Here is a 20,593-nt window from a genome sequence, read left to right as displayed (position 1 = left end):
GGGGCTCTGCCTCTGAGTCTACTCCCCCCTCTCCCCACCCCTCTTCAGGCCACTCACAATTCTATGAAGAGCATGATCTCTCGGGGCGTCTCGATGGCATCATAGAGCTGGATCAAGTTCCGGTGGTTGAGCTGGTTCATCACATCAATTTCCACTTCTGCCATTTCCTGCAGGAGAAAGGCTACATGATGTGGAATGAAGTGGGGCTGGCAGGAGACAAGTTGCCCTGGCAGGTCACCCCCACCCCAGCGGCCATGACATCTCCCACTTGGCTCCTGCCCTCTTCCCAAGGCATTCAGAAGAACCCTCTGAGAGGGGTCACAGAGAGATAGAAGAGGATCCTGCGCTCAGGGGAAAGCCCCTCCTGTTCCACCAGTGCCCTATGCTCAGGGGAAGGTGGAAAATGCTCCCTTCTCCCTCCGGCCACCTTACCCAGAGCCCAGCGGTGCTTTACCACCACATCTACAAGCTCTCAGAGCAGCCCTCCTCATCCTCGTGAGCAAGGATGGGCAGCAGCAAGATTAAAAACCAACTCAGTAGTTCTCCGGAGGGAAGAGTTGCCATTCTTCAGGCAAGGGGAATGCATTTTTCCTTCTGCCAGAGCAAGAAAATGCATGCTGTCCCTTTTTGCCGACTTCTGATAGACTTTAGTCTAACCTTCAAATTTGATTTTTTAAAATGTAGAATAGTAGACAGTGTATGCTCATTAGGATAAACAATCCTCAGCCAGCTTTGGGGATTCTGCATTTTTGAACTGCAGCTTAGAGGTCTCTTGGGGGTTAAAATCTTTCCTGCAGGGCCCTTCCCAACCTCAAGCATTTTAGCTGGGTTGGATGTCAGGTACCATAATCCCCAACCAGGTCTGTTTGCCTTTATTGCAAGCAGCAAAACCAGTCCCTCACTAAGAAACCCAAATTGCAGCTTGCGGCCTGAACTAAACCCAGAACATTTATTTATGTATTTGTTAGATTTATATCACGGCTTTCCTCCAAAACCTCAAGGCAGGGATCTCCCTTCATTTTCCCCACACAACAGCCCTGCAAGGTAGGTTGGGCAAAGAGAGAGGCGCACCCACAGTCACCCAGGAAGTTCTGCATGACGGAGGGTGGGTGTGAACCCGGGTCTCCCCAAAAGGCCTACCCTGTCTTTTGGCCCCTGCTTCTTAATGATCTTCACAGCAAGCTTGAGGTCCGTCTCCTTCACCGTGCACGTACGGACTTCTCCAAACTTCCCCCTGGGGTGAGAGAGGAGGAGGGAAACCTTGGCCTACGGGGGCATTTCCTCTAAAGTTCTTCTCAAAACCCCCCTGGGGGCCCTCTGCAAACTCGTGTCCTTGAACCTTCCTGCTCATTGCTTTTGGTCCCCGGGATCCGGCGCTAAACTGGAGAGTCTCCGAGTTAGGTGGGGGGAGAGAGCTGGCCGGATTCACACAACCTCCTTAACTTGGGTCAATGGGAGTCCCGTCAGCTGCATTTTCTTCAGCACAGGCTGAAGATTAGTTTTGTCCTGGGGCTTAATGCGTTCTGCAGACCCCACCCCCGGGACTAGGGTAAGGCCAGTTCCAGAAAATGAATTAATCCAATAAGTGGGTTAAATGAAGCTTTATTTCCACCAAAAACGTCTACCGGACAGGCAGGGCATGTAAAAAAGTCAAGATGGCGGCTGCGACCGGGCAGTGGAAGCCCCCACCCCTTTTATGCGATGCATATTAAAAAGGCCGGGCTTCCACTGCCCGGTTGCAGCCGCCATCTTGACCTTTTTGACCCTTCCCATGGATGCCCCTGGCTTATACCGATGGAGGGATAAAATACGGAAGGTGGTGGAGTTTTAACTGGCGGTGGGGAAAGCTGCCCTCCTTCGCTCCCCTTTCTTACCCTCCCAGGATCTCCTTAGTGTTCAGGTTGTAGGCATCTTTGTAGTCGCCGGTCCTCAGTGTGACGATGCGGTGGGTGAAAGGCGCAGGGGGCGGGGGCGTGTCATCTGCAAGAGAAAGGGGGGGTTGATGCGGGCGGCCCCCCCTGCTCCCCCCCCCCGCTTCTACCTCCTGCCCAGCATCCTTTCCTTGGCCACGCTCAGAGAGCGACACCTACTGGCCGCACAGGGGACGGCCCCTCGCTTGCAGCGCCCACGTCGGATTCGATTAACCCGGCGGGTGCAAATGGGCCAGGGCACCAGAAGGCTGGCGCTCCCCCAGGATGCCTGCAACATCCCCCAGGATTCTCCAACTGGGCATGGCTGCGGACACAGCCCGGCTTCGCCATCCTCCGCCGGGCACGGCTGCAGCTGGCGGCCAGATGCAGCCGTTCAACTCGGGGCTCAGCACGGCTCCCTTGGCTTCTGTTCGGGAGGGAGAGTAGTGCCGGTCCATAATGCCTACAGGGACTTGGGGACAGACAGAAGGGAACTTTGCCTGCTGTCTTCCAGGAAAAGAAGAGCACCTCGCAAGGCAATTCCTCACCCCCATTCCTGGCTGCAGATGAACCAGGGCCTCGGGGTGGGAAAGGATGGCCTGACTGTGCAAACTCCTCTGCGCAGAGCATGGATGGATTCTGGAAGGACCACAGTAAATTCACATGGAAAACAGCACCATTTTTGCCCACCCCTCAGTTCCACCCCTCCCCATTGCCCAGTCTCCCGATTCACAGAGCGCCCCGGTCTCCCAAATCACGCGCATGTTGCAGTCACCAGAAAGCACGCTGGCCCAACCCGGAGCTTTGCTTCAAACACATCTACCAAGGAGCTGCCTCCTTTTTCCAGAGTCCTCAAAGCTGCTCTGGATTCGGCCACAATGCCACAAAGTGTGGGGTTGCTTTAATTCCCAATCCTTTGAGATTTCCACAGAATGATTCACCATAAAATTGTTGGCATCAAGTGCCATGTATGTACCTCGTATTTCACCCTCCCCATCCCTCCAACAACGCTGTGAGCCAGGCCAGGATTGCTGGCCATCATCTTGCATGTGGGAATCAGCTGAGGTTGGAAGTGGGTTATCAGACGCCACCAGGGGAACAGTGGGTTGAATCAAGGACAGTGGTCTCTCGGCCACAGCAATTCTCATACAGAGAATCCAGACCTTTGTGTCATCACTGATACAATGCATGCCTTAATTTGAAACTAACCGTCGGGGCCGGATTCTTTCCGGGAGCAGAGGCCCAGTCAGGGCAATGCACATCTTTGCAAGAGTGAAGCCCGTGAACCAGCCACGCTGGCTGGAAATTATGAGGCTTGTAGTCCCTTGCAACTGGGCAGGGATGGGGAGGGCAGTTGGATTCTGACTTTACCACTCAGCAAGGCCACTGGGCGATTCCAAGTTCGAAAGGCGATGGCAGATGGGCTTTTACAGAACAGTTCAGAGCAGTGTTTCTCAACGTTGGCAACTTGAAGATGTGTGGACTTCAACTCCCAGAATTCCCCAGCCAGCATGGCTGGCTGGGGAATTCTGGGAGTTGGTCCACACATCTTCAAGTTGCCAACGTTGAGAAACGCTGGTTTAGAGCCTTAACTAAGGGAGAAATGCACTCCTGTGAGTCCTGTTGATGTGAGAGACAGGTGTGCAAAAGTGAACACACCTTTGAGGTGCATCTTCAACAGGGCTATTTTTCAGGTTCTCCTTTAGGGAAAAAATCAGCAAAAAACAGATGCCAAGCCCTCCAAACCTTCACGCCTCTATTTCACTTTATAAAAAGCTCACATCTGGTTCTGCGGAATGGCCCTACTCAGTTCTGCCATTCCGCCTCCAAGTGACATCACAATGTCACCCAAGCACCTGGTGCAAGCGACCATTGCATCACGCACCCCATGATGTCATGCGTGTGATGACATCAGGATGCACACGTTCTCATTCATTCCTACTTTTTCTTCCTCTATTTCCTGCGTTGTTATAAATCTTAGTAGACTGTGTTGCTTCTATGCATTGATGCTTGTCTATGTTTCAAAGTTATTAACATTCTTGATATCTAAATTTTCTTAATATCTAAATTAATATTTAGATAGCTTAGAATATTAAGAATAGAAAAGAGAAAGAAAAAATTATTCTATTAATATTTAGGGTGTCAGTATTACAAGCATGAAATTATTTGGCTTTTTCACCCAAAGTTGAGTATAACGTTGAAAAAGAATCACTACAGCTCACATCAAAATAACTGTTATAAAGTAGAGGTTTCGATCCTAAGCTGATTACTGTACTTATTAAAGTCTCCCTTGTATTGTTACCTAGTATGTACGTATGTCTGTCTCTGTCTGTCTATCTATCTATCTATTTATCTATCTATCTGTCTATCTATCACATATTAATAAAAAGAAAAAAGATAAACAGAGCAAATTTAACAAGAATTAATTACCAAAATAAAAATAAAAAAGAGAAACAGGAAAAGGGTAATAATAATGATGATGATGATAACATTAAGCACACTGAAGTCAAGAAGAAGGTTAGTAGTGAATATATCATGAGAGTGCAGAAGATCTTAAAGTCCAAACTCAGTGGAGGAAATACCATCAAGGCAGTTGACACCTGGGCAATTCCGGTCATTAGATACACAGCTGGAATAGTGGACTGGACTCAAGCAGAACTAGAAGCCCTGGATAGGAAGACCAGAAAGGTAATGACAATGAATCATGCCCTTCATCCACGCAGCGACGTTGACAGACTCTGCTTACCAAGGAGCAAAGGTGGGCGTGGAATGTGGCAAGTACTCCAGGCAGCTGAAGAAGAGAAAAGGGCATTGGAAGAATATCTGAAGGGCAGCGAAGAAGATGCACTGAAGCTGGTACACCACGAAGGCTTGCTGAAGACCGAAGAGACCAAACTGGCCTACCAGAAACACCAAATGAAGAATAGAAAAGAGACAGGGCAAGGCAAAGGATTACAGGGCCAGTACAGAAAAAACTTAGCAGGCAAAGCAGATGACAACAAGACCTGGCAATGGCTAAGAGCAGGAAAGCTGAAGAAAGAGACAGAGGGGCTAATTCTGGCTGCACAAGACCAACCTCAAGACCAAATGCATACAAAGCCAGAATCGAGGAGACAGCAACAGACAGAAAATGCCGCCTGGGCAAAGAAGCTGAAGAAACAGTGGATCGCCTAGTCACTGCTGCAAGAAGATCACACAGACCGACTACAAACAACGGCATGACAAAGTAGCAACAGTGGTGCATTGGAAGATCTGCAAGAAATACCATCTGCCTGCAAGCGAGAACTGCTGGGGCCCCAAAATGGACAAAGTCATCGAAAAGGAAGAAGCTCAAGTGCTCTGGGACTCTGGGATTCAAACAGACCAGCACCTGCCACACAACACCCCAGACTCAACCGTTGTGGATAAGAAAGACAAAACAGTCTGGACAGTGGACAGTGGACACTGGACCTTGCAATACCTGGAGACAGCAGAAGAGAAGAGGAAGAACTGGAGAAAAGCACAGAATACAAAGACCTGCAAATAGAAGTAGGACGACTGTGGCAAACGAAAGCAGAGATAGTACAAACAGTAACAGGTGCCTTGGGTGCAATCCAAAACATCTGGAGCACCCCTTGAAAACCCTCGGCATCAACAAAATCACCATCAATCAATTGCAAAAGGCTTAGAACAGCTTCCATCCTGCGACGATGCTTTTCACGCCATCAGACAGCAACATCTGCCTATCCTTGGAAGGACTCGAGAGGTGGACAAAAAAGCCAGATCCAGTCTAAACAACTGGCTGACTGTGCGACCAACCATAATAATAAACTATTGGGTTTCTGACTCTCCCCCCCCCCCAGCAGTTTTTGGAGGCCAGTTGAAAACATAAAAACGACCCTGTTGCTCACCCTTATTCAAGGCTAATTCCAGCTTGGCCACCTTCCCTCAACTCAACTCCGGGGTCTCTCTGCATAGGAAACCCCTTCCCACCCCTAAAACAGCAGGAGCTCCGAATTTTAAAATAATGGATCATTCCACATGATATCTGCAACGGAAGCAGATGCTCGCCCCCCTGCCCTCCAGCAGGCACTTGGCTGCCGGGGTGGCGTCAGCAGCGTACGGTCAAAAAAGTCAAGAGGGCCGCGGTGATGATGGGACTGAACCTCTGCCTGATATTATGTGTGATAGCCTGCAAAGACTGCCCAACTCATTTCTCACTTTTTCCAGGGTGTCCAAAGTCACAATGTGCATTTTTAGTTTTTTAGTGCTGCTTGACTTGAAGTGGGGCATATCAAAGAGGAAACACACTGTGCCAGTGTTTCTCATCCTTGGCTACTTTAAGGTGTGTGGACTTCAACTCCCAGAATTCCCCAGCCAGCATGCTGGCTAGAGAATTCTGGGAGTTGAAGTCCACACTTCTTAACTTTGCCAAGGTTGAGAAACACTGTATTTTCTTAACAGCTGCAAGGATATTACATGCTTTTTACTGGAAAGTTCCTCTGATCCCTCAACAGAAGAATGGCTAACTAAATTGTGGGAATCTGCTTCAAGGTCTAGCATCGCTTCGTCCCTTAAAAGTAAGCCTGACACAGAAGTCCGTTTAAAGTAGAAACCATTCCTCCATTGCAGCTTAAGAGAGTTATTTGTGCCACATCCAAATTTTTTCTATTCTCTATGCACAGAGTCTGTATTTTAATTCTACGGAATATCTAAAAGAGCAGCTTTTTAGTACTCTGGATCAAAAGCATTACAGCTTCCAGCTTTCCTGGGTGATTTATGCAGCGTTGACCTCAGCGCTCGATGTCCATTCTTAGCTGAGGGCTGAAGAGTGATTCCCGATTTGTTAAAGCAAAATAATGTGCTTCGTTCTTTACAACTAATTCATGTTAGACTGGAAAATTATAACCTGGATGACTTCTTTAAAATCCCTCATGGATTCAATTGTACTTTCCTTCATGTTCCCTTTCCTTGTTTAGGCATCTCCCTTACTGTTTAATAAAAGTGCAAAAGAAGAGGAAACTTACAGACACCCACGTGTGCATGTCATAGATGTGCACTGTATATATATTCACACATACATCTGGGCCCTTCGCACGTACAGATTCCAGTGCACACATTGCATTCGAGAAAAACAAATTCAGCACATCTCACTTGCTCCCAGCTCCCTAACCCAGGGTTTCTCAACCTTGGGAACTCTAAGATGGGTGGACTTCAACTCCCAGAATTCCCCAGCCAGCCATGCTGGCTGGGGAATTCTGGGAGTTGAAGTCCACCCATCTTAGAGTTCCCAAGGTTGAGCAACACTGGTCTAGATGCACCAGGTAAGATGATACACAAGGATTAAAACGAGCTGATGTGGATGTTCCTAAATGGAAGGATAAGGCGCATAGATATTTATATAAACAGGATTTCTGGGGCTGGATGTGGAGGAAACAGACTTGGCATGACTCACAAGGTCACCCCTTGGCATTTGTGCCTGCCACCCTGGACGGCTGTGCCCGCTGGAGCAGAGAATACTGTGCTACGTTGGAGAGACGATCCGGTCTGTGGTTACGCTTTACAACGCTTTCTTCCCCAAACTCCCTGCGTTGCCAAACAGGGACCCTCTTCCCAAAACGAAAGGACACGGGCGATGGTCACCCAGCCATTTGACCCGGTCAGGGACAAGCCTTGATTTAGGCTAAGCCATGTTTCTGTTAACCTGGGTGTACGGTTAATCTTAAAGTTGTTGTGGGTTTTTGCTGAAGCTGTTGTTTTTAGCCGAGTGCATTGTTTTATGTTATGGTTTATTTTAGGGTTCAGGGTATCGTGGGAATCCAGTAAAGGGGTGAATTGAGCAAGCAGGTGAACCGGGGCTAAAGGAGCGCATCCTGGTTGCTTGGAAGAAGAACCAACGTCGAAACTCTCAGCCACTTCCTCTGGCCTGTGCTGTACTTCCCACCCACCTGACATCCTCCGGCTTTCCCTGGGTGCCAGCAGGCCTCGCAAGACCCCCGCCTCGCTCCCTCCCGTCATAAGGCAATAGCAGCTGCCTCTGCTTTCAGCGGTGACTGCAGCGGAGGGTCCCAAAAGTCAAGATGGCGGCCACGACAGCGCACAGAAAAAACAGGCAGAGCTTCAGTCTTGACTTTTGGGACCCTACCCTGCCTGCTTTGTGCCTGCCCGTCGTGCCAACTGGCGCTTCTAGAACAGGAGCAGGAACAGAACGAGAGGGCGGGCCAGATGGGTGAGGGAAAAAAGCCGCTTTGTCCTGGACCTGGCCGCTGTGGACCTCTCCAGCTGCTTAGGGGAACCTCCATGACTCTGGTCAGCAACTAGAAAACTGTGGATCAAAACCGGCCCCTTGTTGGACAAACAAGGGCAGACTGGGCCAAGGCATTTTTTTTAACCACGTGCCTCAAGCATATTGAAAGCAGAATGTTGTAAGTCAGCCTTTCTCAGGCGGGCCCATTCCATGCCCATCGAAGGATAACTCTCATAAGCATCTCTGGCCTGGTTGGTACATGGATGGGAGACCACTAGGAAATCTCAGGGCCTCTAACACAGGGTTCCTCAACCTCAGCAACTTTAAGATGGGTGGACTTCATGCTGGCTGGGGAATCCTGGGAGTTGAAGTCCACCCATCTTAAAGTTGCTGAGGTTGAGGAACCCCGCTCTAACACATCCATATAGTTACCAGCGGTCAAGTTCAGCACAAGAAAGGCTTTCCCTTCCTTGCAGAAGGTTGGCGGACCTTGTCTGGGCTTAAAAGCTAAGCAGGGTTGGATCTGGTTGGAACTGAACGGGAGACCACCAGGAGTTGTCCCTGACTTGAGGGTATCCTCACATCCCTGGGCGGGCAGCGCTCCTTGGAGGCCAATGTCTGTATTGCTGAAGGATAATAGTGGCCCACCTTTGGCATATCAGGCTGCTGTGTCTCTTCCTTGGCTTCTTCGCAACCGTGACGCATCTCGCGCTTTAAACTCTGCATCGCCCCATCCCCAACCCTGTGCCCGCAAAACAGGTTTTTGCAACGATGCATTACAGTAACGAAGTAAATAGGCGGGCATTTGCTTAGCTCGTTATAATTGGCTCCCGCTCTCTGGCTCCTGCTACTCAGATGCTGAGATTAAGCCGGCTGTGGCCTGCCGTCACAATAGGGACTAGAAACTTGCAAAAGGACGCCATCTCATTCCACCAGAGCCCTGCTCTAACCTGGGCCTGAAGCCGGCAGCTCCGACAACCTTACCCAGGATCAGAGGATCCTCTTTGCCAAAGTCCGGAGTGAGGTAGGGGCCGGCCTCAGGGTCTGGAGAGCTGGCGGCAGCTTGGCTTCCAGGAGACGGAGGGGCCCCAGCAGCATCGGGAGCAGGAAGAGGAGGGGGCTCCTCAGCCAAAGCCCTGTGGCCCTCTTTGGCTGCGGGGCTTGGGGGCTCTGCTGCTGGCCCTGGGGCCGCCTCCTCGCGGCTGGGGTGTCCGGGCGCAGGGTCTTTGCCAGTCGCAGAAGCAGCAGCTGGGTCCTGAGGACGCTCCGCGCCGGGGGCAGCCGAAGCCTCTTCTGGAATATCTGCTAGGCTGAAACAGGGAGACTGGGCTGAGATCCCCAAGCAGATTTTAAAAGACCCCCCAAACCCAGCAGGATTGAAGGAAGCCTCGAAGGGGCATCCCCCATAGTACAGAACTAGCCTGGAAATTGGCTCAATTCAGCCCCCCCCCCAATAAGGCTGTTTTGCTTTTCACTCAAGAAAAGAGAGATTTTTCCCCCTCGAATTCCTTATTCATCGCATGTCATTGTTTTAGCGCGTCTCTTCTTCTTTTTGGCTTTGAACACATTTAATTTTTTGAAAAATGCTGCAGAACTGATAGATTTGATCTTATTTTTATTTGCAGTTGCATTTTTTGCCTGCACGCACATCTATGTCTTCTCCCAGTGCAATGTCATAAACATACTTAACTTTAAGGAAATCAGATAAACTGGAATGCATTTTAAAGGTAACGTTCAGCATGATTAATTCAACAGGGCCCAAGGTAGGACTAGAACTCACAGCCTTACGGTTTCTAGCCTGGTACCTTAACCACTGTGCCAAACTGGCTATTCTCATTATTATTGTGGTTGGTCGCACAGTCAGCCAGATGTTTAGACTGGATTTGGCATTTTTATCTGCCTATTGAGTCCTTCCCAAGGACCTGGGATAGGCAGATGTTGTTTGATGACGATGACGATGACGATGAAGATGATGATGATGATTCCTCTTTGTTTCTCAACTTATTAGAGATTTTCTTATGCTACCAGCCGGTCTCATCAGCTGTCCCCCGTTTTTCTTCCTCTTCGGCATTGCTTTTATCTCATTTTTCAGAATTTCCCTCCTGAACTGTTTTTCCCTTCAGCATTTCCAGCCACAAAATTCTTCCTGCCTCTTCCCAGAGTGTGTTGAAGTTGGCACTCTTGAAATGGGTCCGGCTCTCTCTGGTTCTCCCCGCCTGCGATATTGCAAATTCTAGAAGTTCTAGAACCCCCCACCGGTTCCTTCCCCTTCCCCAACCATTTCTACAGCCCATCCCTAATTCCCTCCTCCAACTTTTGAACAATGAAATTGCCTGCAAGGTACATCGAGAACCCGTGGGATCTCCCGCTGGCCACAGAGTTTGATCCCCAGCTGATGTCGGATATTGAAATCCCCCGTGATCACAGGGGTGGGTGTTTTGGAACCCTGGGCCATCTGATTTGTGGAGACTTCATCGATATCATCTGCTTGGCTGGGTGGCCTGGAGCACACGGTGCAACGGTGCCCTTATTGCTTCTTTCCCCTTTAATTCTCACGCAGCTAGAAAACAGAATGGAACGTGGTCCTGGTTGACTCCAAGAACTGGAGGGGGGTCTCCGCACGGGATAGGAGAGGGTGTCCCAGCAGGCAACAGGCAGAGCTTGTCATGTGATGGACATGTGATGGACATGACAAAGGGGCAGAGCTTCGATCACATGCAGGGGGAGTCAAAAAAGTCAAGATGGCGGCCACGACCATGCAATCGAAGCCCTGCCCCTTTTTACGTGCGTTGTGACGCACGTAAAAAGGGGGCAGGGCTTCAATTGCGTGGTCCTGGCCGCCATCTTGACTTTCTTGATCCAGCTCCCTGCAGACACCCCTAATCACACAGTTCCAGCCGCCATCTTGCTGTTTTGACTGCCCCCTAATGGATGCCCCTGGAACTGGAGGCATAAAGAGAAAAAACTTGGTATCCCACTGGAATGGGGTGACACTGGTGCTTAGAGACATTTTTTTCCTTATTTAACCACCCCTCCTTTTAATATTGCTGATAGCGTGTCCTGTTATATAATTAAAGCAATTTTAAGGGCTTTCCTAGCGACGCATCACCCTCTACAATCCTAAACTCAGTGGCCACCCTTCTGCTGAGAACTGGGTTGATGTAACTGGGTTGATGGGGCGTGTGTCCTGAAGAACTAAATAGGCCTATGCATATACAAAACTTTTTGGGAGAATTATTCACCCACTATGCACATTGCACACCATGTTCTATCCAAAGGAATCCACAGAAGGGAGCTTCTTCAATAGCCACTGAAGCCCGTTTCTGCAACACAATTAGAGGGAAGATGCATATTTTCCCTGCTCTGCCTGGACAAGCTGGGAAGCTTTCAAGGCTGGCAAACTCAGGAAGCAGAAACCACTGGGATTTTTAGAAAGATCTTGATTGCTAGCAGGACAACGAAAGCCTGCCAAAGCAATTCTCCAGATCAACTTATACCTAGCGTAATGAAAGTGGAGTTAAGTCCCTTGCTCCCATTTCCTCCCTCCCCTGGACTCAGGAATCTTTTTCCGGAACGGTCCTGCTCCTTCCTACATGCTGTTGGGGTTTGCAGGCGTTCCGTCGCACCTGGAGCACGGACCTCTCAGGGACCGGGTTTTGTCTGTGCATGCAAAGCCAGGTCGTTGTCAGGCCTGCTCCAGGCTTTGCTTCCCACTCTGTTTAGTAAGCCAGATTGTCCAGTAAGAGCAGGAAAAACACAAGGTTAGTCTAAGCTGTAATGCATGGAATACTTCAACAGCCGGTTTTCGCTCCAGGTGGTCCTTCCCACTTTCAGATTTTCCTTGCCAACGTGCAACCGAGTTACACCCCCTGGATGCTGGAGATGCTAAGGGACCAAAGGCTCATACCCAGATTTCATGCTGACGATGAGACTCCCCAATGGTTTCTACCCATCCCGTTGGGCCAGGCAGGTGGGCATGAGAAGAAGGGGGTCCCAGAGGGCAGGCGCTGCCCCAGAAAAGTCCCCCTTACTCAGTCCCATCTGAGAATATCATATGGTGGGACTGAGTAAAGGGGACTTTTCTGGGGCAGCGCCTGCCCTCTGGGACCCCCTTCTTCCCTGAGATACGTCTGGCCTTGACTCTGCTGGCATTCCAGAAAGCCCTAAGAGCAGGACTGTTTCCCAGCATGGGGGTCAGGAGGTTAAGGGGGCCTGTGGGACAGCTGCTACGGTCACGACTCCTGTGGTTCTTGTCTGCCAGGCTATGTATATTATTGTGACTGCTTGCTTTTCTGATGTTTTAATATTGTTAGCCTCCCAGAGTCGCTGCTTGTGAGATGGTGGACCATATCCGTTGATGGAAATAAAGAAGTAAATCAGTTAGCGTGATGGAATGGTTTGGTGAAGGCCGTGCTCGGGGAGATAAGCGTTTCCTTAGCCCCCAGCAGGAGCGTGGGAAGGTTAAGAAGATAAGACTGGCACCACCCTAAGGAATTCACAGTGTTTTGGCGGTGGAAGGCAGATTTCTAGGAGGAAGGTGATATGTGGCAAACGCCGAGGTCCAGATGAATTTAGATCAGTGTTTCTCCAACTTGACCACTTGAAGATGTGCGGGCTTCAGCTCCCAGAATTCGCCAGCCAGCTTGCTCTGGGAGTTTAAGCCCACACATCTTCAAGTGGCCGAGTTTGAAAAACACTGCTTTTGTGATGGAATGGACTTATGAAGGCCAGGCTCAGGGAGATAAGCGTGTTCTTAGCCTGCAACAGGAGCGTGGGAAGTTCAAGAAGATGAGGCTGGCACCTCCCTAAGGAATTCACGGTGTTGTGGCTGGCTGGCTGGCTTGGGAACTAGGGTTCAGTCTGGGGAGATTTCTGTCTGGAGGTGGAAGCTAATAAATGCAACAGAACTGTATCTGTACTGTCTCGTGGAGTTCTTTGGGCTGAACCTGACAGTTAGCAGGGTTTTGTTCTTCCAAAGCAGCAGACTTCCTCCATCTGGCACTTTCTAGAAGTTCTGGATTCGAATGCCCATCTTTCCAGCCAGATGCCGTGATGGGACTTGAACCCTAACCCCTCTGGCTACGGAAGGCTGTTCGAGATAAATGCATCTGCCACTGCAGCTGTCTAAGAACATCTGCAAGGGAAGCCCACTCGCTTGGGCACAAGCCCCAGTGCAAATGTGCTCCAGAGTTATTCCTTCCTTTCTTTAGTTATTCATATTTCAAATTTGTCACTGCCCATAATGTTGATCTTATGCTCCCGTTGTTATCAATTCGGTGCAATTTGTTTTAATTCACCCAGGCACATGCATCCTTTTTACGAACTGGATCAGCGAGGCATTTTTAAAAACACTTTTTCTCACTTGAGCATTATTTTATACCACATCCAGCTTTGAAATCTATTATGCTGAAAGGAAGCATCCGTGGGCTGCCTCCGAAAGGCCACCTCGGGACAGGCTACGTAGCAGGGCTCTTCCTGGTTTCTGATTCTCCATTATCACATTCTTATAGCCATGCATTTCAGGGGTTAAAAATAAAGAGAAAGGTTACTGTACCCGTAGTCTAAACACGTTCTAGCATGCATTTCTCACACCAAAAAAAAAAACAAAACCCTAAGGAGATGCTATAAGCATCTAAGGGGCAAAAGCATCGTCATTGTCATCATCATTGCCATCACCATAGCAAAATGCTTACAAGGAAGCCATTTCCATGATGACATTTATAAGATCACGGGCAACAATCAAGGGAAAGTATGGTGTCGACCGAAGCGAAGTTTTCAAACAGAATCTTTCCATGTATCTCTCGGAGATCCGGCTATTGAGGTTGAAATCGTCTACATGTAAAAGACTGAGCTCCCGCCCCCACTGACCGCCCCAGCACAGCTCTCCTCCTCCTCCTCCTCCTCCTCCTCCTCCTCCTCCTCCTCCTCCTCCTCCTCCTCCTCATGTGCCCCTTCAACAGGTTCCTCGTCAGCTCAGGGTCCCAGTGCGACCGTCTCCAAGGACATGTAGCCCAGAGCAGAAGACCGCAAGGAGCGATCTCCACGCAGGATCCACCCAGACTGCCGAACCCGTTCAAGGGGAGTCCCTGGCCTTGCAAAAACCTCCTCACCCAACTGGCTGACTATCTTCTAACTCAACTTCAACCCCGCCGCCGCCGGCCATTTTCAAATATGCACCAATTTCCATGCACACTGTACAGGCGGACGCATTTCTAGAAGGAACCCAAATCAGTGGGTGCACTGGGGAAGAACATTACCTGTTCACCGTTGCTGGACAGCTGAAGCTCTGTAGGAAAGGCAGTGGCTTCTGTTGAACGCCCTTCTGGTGGCCTCGGTGGTCCTTCGCTCCCTTGGACTCACCTGGGCTCCCTTCCTTCTCAGCTTGGCCCTGTGATGTTGGCTTGCCTTGCTGCTGGGCTGAGTCTCCTGGAAGCACTTCCCCCCCCCCTCCCCCAGTATCCTGCACACTGCAGGTTTCTCCATCCTTCTCCATCCTCTGCTGAGTCTCCTCCACCAGTGGGGGCCCAGTAGACATCTCCCAAACTGCCCCCTCTCCTTTCCTGGGACTTCAGATCAGCTTCTGCAAAAGACGGAAAACAGACGAAGGTCAGTCAGTATGTTTCTCCATGCTACAAACAGCCAAGGTAACATAGATGATGGTTGTTGCAAGATGCAAGTTACTAGCCTTTGTACCAACCTTCCCCAACCTGGAGCCCTCCAGGGGCACCAGACTATAAATCCAATAATTCCCAGTGATTGCATTCACATGACATGGAAAACTCAGTGTTATTTTGAGTACTCTAGTCTTTCTGTGCCTTAGTATGTTGTGTGAATGCAGCTATAACCAATTAACCCTTGAAAAAAATGGGGTTTTGGTGGGAGGGCTGTAATATTCCCACCCCACCCGGCTCAAGGATAGGCTGCACCTCCCTTTCCCGAGGTCCCTTTCCCAAGGCTTCCTGTCTTATTCCAATTAGATCCCCCTCCCCAAAGGAAAGCCCCCTATTTGGTTCCACCGTCATCCAGTTCTTACTCTCAGAAAGATTTTCCCAACTTTTAGTCTGAATCTACCTTCATATAACTTAAATCGTTGATTCCCTGTCCTGCATTCTGGAATGATGGAGGACAGACTTTGATCTACTTTGATGTGCCTTCCTTTATTTGGGGCAAATTAATTACACCGCACCCTTCCTTTCCTAATCCACCCTTCCCCAGCCCGAATCTCCCAGATGGATTGGACTTCATTGCAAGGGTGCGATCACTGGGGACAAGGGGTGTGGGTTCGGGGCAGCAGGAGGACCCAAGAGTGTGGAAGGTAGAAGGCTGTCTGGTTGGATGGACAACTTTTGGCTCCAGCCTCCACTTCTGCACCACCAAACCCCAGTAGCGGACTTCAGAAGATCAGCCAAACGGTTCCCTGCTGTTTTGAGCTGGGAAACATGATCGGCTCTCAGACATTTGCAGTAGAAACCATATGGCCCAGCTGCAGCCGCCCCCTTAACATTTGACTGCCCCCTTTCCCATGGACACCTCTGGCAGTGGGAGTAAGATCCCAGCTCTGCTGTCCACATGATGTAACTCCAGCTACCCCTTTGCTCCCAGAACATGTTGATCATAGACTGCGATCATGTTGATGAAGACCATAACATGATGACATGTTGATTATAGACGAACGGTCAACTGATGCATCTGACTTGTCTCCGTTCCAAAAATGCAGCGGAGGCTGGAAGAGTTGTGCAGCGTGGTCCCGAACGGCAGAAGCCACCCCACTTTCAAACAGCTAAACTTTGTAAACTTCTCAACACTACTGCTGACCCTGATCCAAAGCACCAAGGCCCTCTCTCTTCGGCCTGGAGAAGCAAAGAGGCCACACCACAGCTAGTGCCAAGGTGAGGAAACCTTGATGGCAGGACTCGCCAGCCTCTAAGGCTGCTGCCCCCAAGAGGAGGACGAATCTGTTTGGAAAGGTGCTCCAGGTGACCACGAAACAAGTCCTCCCATCAAGGGCGCCTTCAAAATGTCGTGCGTGTGGCCAACGTCTGCTGAAATTCAACTGCCGCTTACAAGCACCTCCAAAGCCGCTCTGTTTCTAGAACAGGGTTAATTCTGGAAGAGTATGAAATGACATCGAGTATGAGGGGACATCATGTAACAAACAACTAGCATTGTTCGGCGAGATTGTCTTAATATAGTTTTGCCATTCCTTCTTCTATCAATAAACCAGGTGCAGAGTTATTTTAGAAGGAAAACAAATCTGCCCCTTTAATTTGCCACCCTGCTGATTAAAAGTAACTTCCCATTATTAATTGATAAATTATGCCAATTAGGGCAGCATTTCCAACCTGTTGCCCTTTTAAGGTATTGCATTATACCACCATCAGCGCAGCCAGCCGTACCCCAAAGGCATCTTAGGAACACTCAGTTGCATAAAGTTGGATTTTGCCTCAGGTTGCTGCTGAATTTCACTGTCTTCCTTTAGCGATTGCTTGGTCTGCAACTATTCCCTTTCCAGGGGCACATACTTGCTATTTTGGAATCATTCTATGGCACAAAGAGCCCCATCTTGCTTCAGGAAAGTAAGACAATCTAGTCCCTGAGATCTCGGAACCAAGGCTCAGACCACGTCCACCTTTCCAAAACTTTGTAATACTCTCTAGAAAATCCACTCCCGGAGAAAGTCTGTCTATGTGGTCGCTAGGAGTTGACACCAGCTTGATGGCACGTAGTCAACCCATCAAGAAAATCCAGAGAAGTACGGTTTAGTGCATGCCAGAGCATCCAAGTTAAAAGAGAGTGGGCACACTCCAGGTTTCAGATGTTGGCAACTAGGTTGTGGTAGGACCAGAAGCTGGCTGGAAGGGCAACCAGAGGCACCGGCCTGGGCCTTGCGTTCTCCCAGCCGGAGTCCAGCAAGAAAAGCGCGCGAGACCCACGGTGAAGGTGGAGGGAAAGGCCCATCCCAGGATACCCTCAGCAAAGAGCCAGCCCTGGCTTTCCCTCACCTTGCCCAGCTGCCGGTGGAAGGACGTTGACTCAACAGCCCGGGAATTCCAGGAGGGTCAACCTCCTTCTGCCGGCTTCCTTCTACTAATTCCAGAGGCGCCTCTGGAGCCCTTGGGGCAGAGGCCCCAGCAGCGCACGTGGGCAGCAGTGCCCTGATCAGTGCCTGTCCAAATCAGCCAGGCTTGGGCAAGAAAACGCTCCCTCCAGGGAGCCCCAAACCAGCTTGTTGGGCCACCTAAATGGGAGATGACCTGGGCAGGTAACCCTTGTGAGAAGCCCTGGCAGAGGTTCCCCAGACGAACTCACCGAGAGGCCGAGAGCGAAGGCGGAGGCTGGAATGTCCTGGGCCCTCTCTGTGGCCGGGGGGCTCACCCTCTCGCTACCCCTCGGGAAGGCCGCCGAGCAGCAGTCGCCACCGTCGCTGTCGGCGAGGGTCGTCGGCAGTGTCCCCTTCTATCCCCCGTGTAACAGAGCTGGATTAAGGGAAGGGAGAGGGCAGTATCTTTTACCCTGGGAGCTGGGCAGAATTATGAGCCCACTGCTCGCTGTCTCTGTGGCCACCTGTTCTTGCTGGCCCCGGTTCAAAGGACACGCCATCCTGCTGCCTTGCTGGAGGAGAGGAGAATTCAAGCAAACAGAAAGCAGATGACGCGCCACCCTTGCTCAACCCTCGGCTCCCGCCAAAGGGGGCTCTTCCTCCTGTCGCAGCCGCCGCCACCAGTTCAACGCTCAAGACGTGCAAGCGGGCGGTGGGTTATGTCAGGGCCCGGCCAAGACCCCAGGCCCACCTGGGGTGGTCAACAGCTCTGGGTTAGGCCAGGCTCCTGAAGCAAAATCTTTGGATCCGGCACGTTGTGCAAACAAAGGTCAGGGCTGCTCCCAAGGGACTGTCCAAAGACCAGGAAGGAAAAGGAAAGGGAGGTTGGATGGGGAAGGGCTGGATCCAAGCCAGTGTTTCTCAACCTTGGCAGCTTGAAGATGTGTGGACTTCAACTCCCTGCACAGTTATGAATAGTGTGCTAACTGCACCCCTACAGAAGGTGACCAGACTCTGCAAGATGTCCATATCTTGGTTACAATGCATCTCTTGATTACTGCAATGCACTCTCTCTCTCTCTCACCCTTGAAAAGTTTCCAGAAAAGAGGGCAGAGGGCTATGGTCCAGGATCACACAATGCCTGTACTGAAAGATCTGCGCTGATTAGCAATTGCCTACTAGACACAATTCAGGGTGTTGCTGCTGGCCTAGGTGGCTCTAAATGGCTTAGGATAGGCCAGCTAGGTCACTTCTCCTGCTAGGAGCCTGCTCAGAGCAGCAGAACTTTAATAGTACTGCGTTTGGTTTGGGTTTCATTTTAGTATTCTTACTGATGGAAGCCACTTTGTAAAAGAGCCAGAAAGGTAGCAGATGAATCCAATAATACATAAAATAAAACAGTGCGCAAACAGGATCTTCTTAGACTCACAGCTTCTTCTTAAAGAGCAGGGGGCTGCCGTGGCCAGGTACGCCTTTCAAAGCTTCATCTGGGGTGCAAATTGTGCCCTTTCCTGGATCAGACAGCCCTCCAGACAGTCACTCATGCCCTTGTCACCTCACAGCTTGACTGTTGCAATGTTCTGTACGTGGGGCTCCCCTTGAAGACCAAATGCAGTCCTCTTCTGTTTTTGAAGAGTTATCCCGCTGATGGACCCAGCCCTGACCCCGTTTCCATCATTTCCTTCCGAGGTTCTGTTGGGCTGGAAAACAGCTGCCTGCCTATTCCACCTGCAAAGGGAGGAATGAGGGAGAAGGACTCAGCTGATCTTTTTTTGTACAAATATTTAAAGAAGGATCACTTGTGTTAAAGAAGAAAAGGCAACGTTGGTTTATGGATGTGATGGAAGCAAGGATGGTTACAAGAAGAGAAAGGTCTGGAGTGGTAGGGTGAACAATGTTGGCATAAGATAAATTGAGTGATGATGTGCTATCAAGTTGTTTTTGACTCCTAGCTACCACAGATAGATTTTCTCCATGACAATCTGTTCCCAACCTGGTCCTTCAGATCTTCCAACGATGCCCTTCTCACCACCATAACTGAGTCCATCCACTTGCTGCTGGTCGTCCTCCTCTTCTCTTTCCCTCCCCCTTTCCCAGCATCAGAGCCTTCTCTAGGGAGCTAGGTCTTCGCATAATGTGTCCAAAGTAGGATAATTTGAGCCTGGTCATTTGAGTCTCAAGGATGAATTCTGGGTTGATTTGTTCAATATCCATGGGTTTGTTCTTTTTGGGTATCCACAGTATTCTCAGGAGTCTTCTCCAACACTAAAGTTCAAAAGCACATGTAATTCCTTGGCTTATTATTTCTTGCTCCTTTTCTGCATTTTGCAGCTTGCTTATCCCTCAAAGGAACAGTATGATAAGTATACATAACATTCATGCATGCCATGTGTTTCTTGCTCCCAAAGGGGACAAAACGTCATACGGTTCTCCATAAAAGGTGTGTGTTCTGATTTATGGTCCCACATTTAGAAAGCATTGCAAGAATTTTCTTGATGCCAGAAAAAGGCAACAAGGAGATATGCAGGCCTGTTGGGTCTTGTGTCCAGGTTCTTTCTCATGATGGTCCTTCAGGATCCTGCTGCTCCCTCTTGTAGAACTTGATTATCCAACCAGAATTGGGTAGGACAGCCTTCTGTAAGGGGTTGGACACCACAAGTCCTTAAGATCATCCTTGATTGCGGAACATGTGCTTTGTACACACAAAGTCCTCGGTTCAAACGCACCATGGCTGCTAAAGACAACTAGTTAGATCTCTTCTGGAGCTGACAGTCCTTGTGAAAGTGAACATGGAGGCAGTCCAGTGCTAAATTGTCCAAAGGCCTTAGACCCAGGAATCTTATCTAGCTGGTTTGATTGCAGTCATGCAAGCCATTTACCCCCCGTAATTTATGTCTCATCTTATGTCAATGTTCCTCAACCTTAGCAACTTTAAGATGAGTGGACTTCAAGTCCCAGAATTCCCCAGCCAGCCATGGGGAATTCTGGGAGTTGAAGTCCATGTATCTTAAAGTTGCCAAGGTTGAGGAACACTGTCTTATGTCATTCTGTGCTAAATGGAACAAAATATACCATTTCTACAATTATTATAAAATGTACGATTGAAGTTGGGGAGCAGCCTGAGAATCAACAACAGTGGGGGAAAGATGCTGCAAAGATCAGGGTAGGAGGAACACCCAAACCAGTTATTGCCTAATTTAGTTAACGTCCCACTGGGCCTGCTAGAAGACACCTTCTTGCAGTATTTAGGGCTGAAATTTTGGGCAAATCCAGGCTCAACAAAGCCATCTAATCTGAGCTTCTGCTTGATGCCAGGAGCTTAGGGCTCTGTCTCCAAGAGATGATTGTCAGGTGGCTCCTACTTGAAAACATGCAGGTAATTTTCGACCCATCCTAGGAATTTCTCTCCCTTCATAG

The 20,593-nt window shown here is 49.7% G+C and overlaps 1 protein-coding gene and 1 long non-coding RNA gene across 3 annotated transcripts in view; both read right to left on the bottom strand.

The window, feature by feature from the left end:
* MYLK2 (myosin light chain kinase 2) overlaps nt 1-20,593 on the bottom strand; it is a 35,637-nt gene that overhangs the window by 9,724 nt on the left and 5,320 nt on the right. For both annotated transcript variants that reach the window (XM_088153362.1, XM_088153364.1), the window contains exons 2-6: nt 14,394-14,716; nt 9,121-9,446; nt 1,875-1,980; nt 1,141-1,234; nt 58-167 (exon numbers count right to left, since the gene is read on the bottom strand). In XM_088153362.1, the coding sequence (XP_088009488.1) occupies nt 58-167; nt 1,141-1,234; nt 1,875-1,980; nt 9,121-9,446; nt 14,394-14,671 (914 nt within the window). In that variant the 5' untranslated portion in view covers nt 14,672-14,716. The remainder of the gene's footprint in view (nt 1-57; nt 168-1,140; nt 1,235-1,874; nt 1,981-9,120; nt 9,447-14,393; nt 14,717-20,593) is intronic.
* Nucleotides 5,770-9,027, bottom strand: LOC148214299 (uncharacterized). Its single transcript, XR_015798353.1, has 2 exons — nt 7,195-9,027; nt 5,770-7,077 (listed from the first exon to the last, which is right to left on the bottom strand). It is a non-coding gene; the product is annotated as an uncharacterized LOC148214299 (long non-coding RNA).

Source organism: Python bivittatus, unplaced genomic scaffold (assembly GCF_059951505.1).
Source record: "Python bivittatus isolate LINGU-HERP-01145 unplaced genomic scaffold, Pbiv_v1 ctg000700_np1212, whole genome shotgun sequence".
Lineage (NCBI taxonomy): Eukaryota > Metazoa > Chordata > Lepidosauria > Squamata > Pythonidae > Python > Python bivittatus.
Note: the sequence above shows the minus strand (reverse complement) of the source record. Positions and strands in the feature narration are given on the sequence as shown.